Source organism: Terrapene carolina, unplaced genomic scaffold, assembly GCF_002925995.2.
Source record: "Terrapene carolina triunguis isolate 2854851 unplaced genomic scaffold, T_m_triunguis-2.0 Scaffold714, whole genome shotgun sequence".
Taxonomy (NCBI): domain Eukaryota; kingdom Metazoa; phylum Chordata; order Testudines; family Emydidae; genus Terrapene; species Terrapene triunguis.
This window is the reverse complement of record NW_020665065.1, coordinates 17,761,058-17,767,891: the sequence shown is the minus strand read 5'-3', so window position 1 is coordinate 17,767,891 and position 6,834 is coordinate 17,761,058. Positions and strand designations below refer to the sequence as shown.

At 43.0% G+C, this 6,834-nt stretch overlaps 1 protein-coding gene across 1 annotated transcript in view; it reads left to right on the top strand.

The window, feature by feature from the left end:
* DDOST (dolichyl-diphosphooligosaccharide--protein glycosyltransferase non-catalytic subunit) overlaps positions 1-5,844 on the top strand; it is a 13,347-nt gene extending 7,503 nt beyond the window's left edge. Inside the window, exons 6-10 of the mRNA XM_029913557.1 lie at positions 987-1,080; positions 2,361-2,509; positions 3,445-3,592; positions 4,990-5,110; positions 5,531-5,844. Of these exons, the coding sequence (XP_029769417.1) occupies positions 987-1,080; positions 2,361-2,509; positions 3,445-3,592; positions 4,990-5,110; positions 5,531-5,829 (811 nt within the window). The 3' untranslated portion in view covers positions 5,830-5,844. The remainder of the gene's footprint in view (positions 1-986; positions 1,081-2,360; positions 2,510-3,444; positions 3,593-4,989; positions 5,111-5,530) is intronic.
* The last annotated feature ends 990 nt before the right edge of the window (positions 5,845-6,834 follow it).

The following is a 6,834-nucleotide window of genomic DNA, read 5'->3' as shown; positions in this document are numbered from 1 at the left end:
GGGGGAAGGAAAGGAAGAGGGGGGCTTATGTCAGGGTGTCCCCCTGCTCCTGCACCCCACTTACCCTATCTTCCATAGAGCAGGGCTCAGGACCGAGGGAGCTTATAGCAGCTGCGGCCTAATTAACAAGGCAGTGTACTTTAGGGAAATGCCCATATCTCCCTCCATGCCTGCTGCCTTGCAGAGTGAGAGGGTTAACCCTTGAGGGTTCAGCCAATTGCTAGTTCATCATTTAGCAGTAAGGGAAATATCCCACCCTCTGACTCCTCCACCTCAATCAAGCTTCACAACCATCATCATTGTGTACCAGTATTAAATTGTTTAAAACTTATATGTGTGTGTGTGTATGTGTGTGTGTGTGTGTATATATATATATATATAATTAGTCTTTTGTCTGGTGGAAAAAAAATTCCCTGGAACCTAACCTCCTCATTTATGGGGAAATTGGATTCGCTTAATATTGTTTCGCTTAAAGTCGCATTTTTCAGGAACATAACTACAATGTTAAGTGAGGAGTTATTGTATTTTACTACTTGCTGTTTACTCTGTTTCTCTCTACTTGGACAATGAAAGTATCTATTCACTTCCTGTTCTCATGTACTCATGTTTGTTTAAACTATTTGTATTTGAATTTAGAACATAGAAGCACTTCTGTTGATGTCAAGTTTTGTAAAGGGTTGTTCTTAAAAGAAACTTCAGTCTTTGATGTGATAGCATTTCTTTAAACAACTGTGAATAGTTATGCTATTTTAATGTCAACAGTTGATATAAAATTAATTGGGCCTGATTGACTTCAGTGTGTGTTTTGCCACTAATTTCAGGAGGAGCTGAGTCGATTCCATGGTTCTCGACCTCTGTGAATTTCATATATGTTAGCAGACTTCAATCAGAATTTAGTGCACACTAATCTTCTTGGGCAGGTATCTCAGGTTTGACCAGCTTTCAGGTGTCTTCCTGGTACTTTGATTGTGTCTCTCTCACCACAGGATGGTGGCTGATCCTGATAACCCTCTGGTCCTAGATATCTTGACAGGCTCCTCTACATCTTACTCCTTCTTCCCAGATAAGCCCATCACACAGGTACGCACAGCTATCTTTGTCCTCTTTTGCTTCTAATCCTATGGAATTAATTACCTCTCTTTCAACAGTTTAAAAATGGATCAAGAGACTTAACTCAAGAGCCTCTTATATTCTGTGTCAAATACTTATTGGTTTTTTCAAAGCTCCAGTCCACGGTCTCTTAGTACTATATATTTTCTAATATTATCATGGAAATCTTTCTTACTTGCAGTTTCATTGGATCCACATGGAAAAAGCCTAACAAGACTGCATTGGAAGAAATATCAGCTCTTAACTTTGATACTGTTTGGCTGTATCAAAGGGGCTGAATTCAAACTGGTGATGTAGAAGCAAAAGGCTCTCAACCCCACTGCTACTGTGGCAGGCAATAGAATTTGAAGCCTTTTTCCTCTAAGATGCTGGTAGAATTTGGACCAAGTTGGTAGTAATTGAAAGCTCTGTCCATCTTCCAGCAGGACTGTGACCAGTGTGAAATGAGGTGGTTCTTCTGTTTAGTTTTGAGGCTCTGTAGCTTCAAGGGGTTAAAAAAGATGCTGTTGCAGTTGGCAGATTCTGGGAGATGCGTGTCTCAGCTGTGTTGAAGCCTCATGCTTCTCTCCCCTTGGGTAGTGCAGTAATCTGCAAAAATGCATTGTGTGCCATGACTTATTGACATGATGAAAATGTAGAGAAAAATAATAAGCTGGAAGTTGGCATGAGTGGGACTTAACTGACAGCAAATGTGTTCAACTTCTGTCTGCTTAACATGCTCTTCCATAATGGGTATTTGAACAGGCAGACGAGTAGTTTAAACATTCCCTTTAATTAGGCTTATGAGGTTTGACAAGACTTTTGACAAGACGATAATAACTTGGATTGTACTTGTTTGGCCCCAGCCAGACCTAGCAGCAAAATTTAAAGATCGTCCAATATCATTTAATTCTCAGACGTTTCCCTGCTACTATTAACTATTTAAACCCCATGGATAATACTGCCTGGCTAGTTTCAGTACTTGCCTAATAAAGCAGCGTAAATCCCTGATGCCTTCTTTCCATATATATTAAACATGAGAGTTTCTGGTTACTTGCCATGTGATCTGAGCATGTCATCCCTGTACCTTTTATTTCTCTTTATGATGTTTGTTTGTGGTATTTGTTTAGCAAATAAGAATCCAGGCTTACTATGTGTCTTGTCTGTACAGTACCCAGCCCATTGGGGTCCCTATCTCAGTTGGGGCCTCAAGGTGCTACTATAATACAAATCATTAGTGCTGATTTAACTCTATTCTTGTCCAATTTCAGTACCCTCATGCTGTTGGGAAGAATACCCTTTTGATTGCTGGTCTCCAGGCCAGGAACAACGCCCGTGTCGTTTTCAGTGGCTCCTTGGATTTCTTCAGCGATGCTTTCTTCAACTCTGCTGTGCAGAAAGCTACACCTGGCTCTCAGAGGTGCACTAGCTTAACATGGTCTTCTGTAGGTAGGGTGGGCTATTCAGGCTTTTCTGTCCAAGTGGTCTGGGTACCTCTTTGATCAAGGGATCCCTAGCAGGTGATGAGAACTAATTGTGTCAAAGATGACTGATGGGAATATACTGAATACTGTCATAACTATCCAGCCCTGCTACTGTAAAATCGACACTGTTTAGGTCATAATAAAGCTTAAGAAGAAGGTGAAACTTCCTTTAAGTGCAGTGCAAATTGTCAAGCTGGGTAACCCATATAGCTGTCTCCTGTCCTTATAGATACCCTGATGATAGGTGTGTGAGAAGCAGTTTCTGCATCCATTGTATTCAGACATGCTATGAACACAATTCATAATGTGGGCACAGCTCTTACTTGGAAATTTTGACATAGAATATTATACTCTGAGCATTGATCTAGATCAGATCAGTGAGCAAGTTGGAAACCTGGGCACTGAATTCCTTTCAGTGCTGATCTGTTAAAATATGTTTCACTGTATTTTTAAGCAGCTCTACCTAGAAGACCTAGTAGACAGTTGGGGTCTAAAGATCAGTCTTAGGGGAAAACTTCCAAGTAATGTGATCATTTAAAATGGGTGCTGACTTTCTGATATGGCACTTAGTTCTTGGAAAAAGAACAGGAGTACTTGTGGCACCTTAGAGACTAACAAATTTATTAGAGCATAAGCTTTCGTGGGCTACAACCCACTTCTTCGGATGCCCCAAGTGTGCCACAAGTACTCCTGTTCTTTTTGCGGATACAGACTAACACGGCTGCTACTCTGAAACCTGTCATTATGCAAGGCACTGCATTTAGTTCTTGGAGAAACTTCATAGGATACCTGACTGAAAAAATATTTGGTGCTATGAATGCCCTCCATTGCAGTCTCCATGCTTCTGTTCTCAACCTCTCACCATCTCTAGGTACTCTCAGACTGGTAACTACGAGCTGGCTATTGCCTTGTCCCGCTGGGTATTCAAGGAAGAGGGTGTGCTGCGGGTTGGAGAGGTATCTCACCATCGTGTAGGGGAGAGATCACCACCTAATGCCTACACTGTCACCGACCTCGTGGTAAGACTGACTGTAGGAAAATGAGTCAAATAGACTTGTGCAGAGAGAATGTACTCTTGTTCGTTGGGCTAGGAGTGTTGTGGAAGCAGATTTATCTCCTCTTTTCTGGTTGGAAAGATGATGGTTGGCACCCAGGGCCTCACCAGCCAAGGTGTGAAATTTCAGAGGCCATGAGGAAATATAACATGGTGGGGTTTTTCTTCCTCTTAATTGTAGGAACCGTCCCCTTCTTGACTGTGTTTCTCCACTAATGTGGAGGCAGAGTCTAACTAACCTTTAGTTCCTACGTGTAACTTTCACTTAATACTAAATTTCAGACTGCTCATGGCTCATACTTGAGTATCATTCAATATTAAGCAGCCAGCTCTGGAGAAGTCTGTGTTCTGTTATCTTAAGTATTACCTAAGTTTGCTAAGGGGGGGTTGGTTATCCTTGCAAATGGTTTCTCTTCAGTCATGAATCTTCTTGATAAACAGGTATCTGAGCCTGATCAAAAGCACGTGCTGGAATTTTAGCTTCCCTGTTACCTCCATTTCACTCAGATTCGTGATGCCAAGCTTCATTATACGAAAACAGTACATTGGCAAGCCTGAAATACCTTGTGCGTTGAATAGAAATTGCAGCTATATATTGGGGGGAGGGGAGAGAGCTTAGCATGCCTAAAGAGTTTAAGTATAGCACTCTCAAATTCAAGTCAATTCTACATTGATGTGCCCACTCACTGATTTGCTACTGAGTATTGGCTTGATTTTCAGTGCATGGTAGCTCAGCTGCATTTCCAAGTGTGGAAACTCACTTGGACTCTTATTTTGGAAATAGCAGTTATTGGAAAATTCCCTGTTGTCCCCCTTGATTTCATGGAAAGTGGAGTTCATAGTTTAGGATTGAGATTTCAGGTATCACTCTTAGCTCATTGATAGGGCCCTACCAAATTCATGATCCATTTTAGTCAATTTCGCATTTTCAGGTGTTCATGTTTTCAGATGGAGGGTCCTGATCCAAAAGTGGTTGTTTGGTGAGGGGGGGCGCTCTCACGGGATTGCCACCCTCACTTCTGTCCTGCCTTCAGGACTGTGTGCAGCTGCAGAGCTTCCTACAGCCGGGGGAGATAGCTAGAGCTGAGTCTGGTCCCCTCCCAAGAGTGGCCATTCAGGGGAAGAGGAAGTCCTGTCCCTCCCCAGACTAGCAGCTTGAGCCCAGTGAATGGTAGGAGCTCCCGGTTGGGGTGTCCCCAGCCCTGCCCCTCCCCTCCAATAACTACATTTCACGGGAGAGATCTGATTTCACGGTCCATGACATGTTTTTCACAGCTGTGACTTTGGTAGGGCCCTACTCATTAACAATGCGTCCTCTTCCTTTATGCCTCTGTTAATGCAGCGTGCATTTGTATGTTACAGGAGTACAACATTGTGATTGAAAAGCTCTCTGACGGGAAGTGGGTCCCCTTTGATGGAGATGATATTCAGCTGGAGTTTGTCCGCATTGATCCATTTGTAAGGACTTTTCTGAAGAAAAATGGTAGGTCTCCTATCGGACAATTAATGTTTCCTGCCCTAGGGCTTTAACAATAACAAAAGACTGGGTGTTGACTTCTTCCCCCACCACTAAAACTCACCTCGCTCATATATACTGACTTGGAAGGCTACGGTTCTTCTGAGCAGGTAGTGTACAGAATCGCTGTGGGAAGCATGCTCCACTGCTAAGAGGAAGGGTGCACTTCACACAGCTCTCCTACAGCTCCTTCTTCCAGTGGAGCAGCTTTGGGTTCCAGAGGCTAGTCTTCCGTCTGGGTGAAAAGCGCCACAAAGTGGGTTTGGGGGAGACAGAGGGCCCTGACAAATGAAAGGAGGCGAGGAAAGAACTTCCAATGAGGCTCTTAACTCCTAATGCTCTTGTTCTATTTACTGTGTAATTTAAATGGCCCTGCCTCTCTCCTAGGTGGCAGATACAGTGTGCAGTTCAAGCTGCCGGATGTCTATGGAGTGTTTCAGTTTAAAGTGGACTATAACAGGCTGGGATACACCCACCTGTACTCCTCTACACAGGTAAATAGTGTGAACTGTCTTGTCCGTGTGGTAGGAAATGTAAGAGTACTGGTTGAGATTTCAAGTCAGGTACTTAAACTTTGCAAATGGGCTGTTAATCTTAATTACCATGTAGTTGCATCCAGCCTTCCTTTGTGTGTGAAATGGATTTACAAGCTATCTTACTCTGTTACCATCTTCAGTTCTATTTAGGAAGGCCTGGAAATAAGCCTTTGTAGAGAGCGTTTTACCCTCAAACACATTCTTGTCTCTTAAGGCAGTGTTGGACACCTGCCAGGGCTGCCTGCACTGAGGCTTAAGGTTTGCCGACATGCTTCTACAGAAGTTGAGGATTTGGAGCTTAAAACTCTAGTTTAAAAATAAGAGATAATTGAACTCCTTCTAGGAGCTCTCGTACATTTACCTTCCCAGGAAGGTAATCTGGTTCTACAGTCATCTGAGTGGGGCATCGTCTGTGTCAAGGTTCCTTCCCCACTCTGAACTCTAGGGTACAGATGTGGGGACCTGCATGAGAACCTCTAAGCTTAACTACCAGCTTAGATATGGTTTTGCTGCCACCACTCAAATTATTTGAGTTATTTGGGAAACTCTGTCTACCTCCCCCCGCAGAATATCTCCCTCCCAAGTACTATAACCCTTCCCTGGGTAGCCTTGAGAGACTTCTCCACCAATTTCCTGGTGAACACCGATCCAAACCCTTGGATCTTGAAACAAGGAGAAATCAATCAGGTTCTTAAAAAGAAGGCTTTTAATTAAAGAAAGAAAGAGGTAAAAATCATCTCAATAAAATCAGGATGGAAAATAACTTTACAGGGTAATCAGATTCAAAGAGCCCAGAGGAACCCCCTCTAGCCTTAGGTTCAAAGTTACAGTAAACAGAGGTAAACACTCTAGCAAAAGGAACATTTACAATTTGAGAAAACAAAGATAAAACTAACACGCCTTGCCTGGCTGTTACTTACAGATTTGAAATATGAGAGACTTGTTCAGAAAGATTTGGAGAGCATGGATTGATGTCTGGTCCCTCTTAGTCCCAAGAGCCAACAACCCCCAAAACAAAGAGCACAAACAAAAGCCTTCCCCCCCACCAAGATTTGAAAGTATCTTGTCCCCTTATTGGTCCTTTGGGTCAGGTGTCAGCCAGGTTACCTGAGCTTCTTTACCCTTCACAGGTAAAAGGATTTTGGTGTCTCTGGC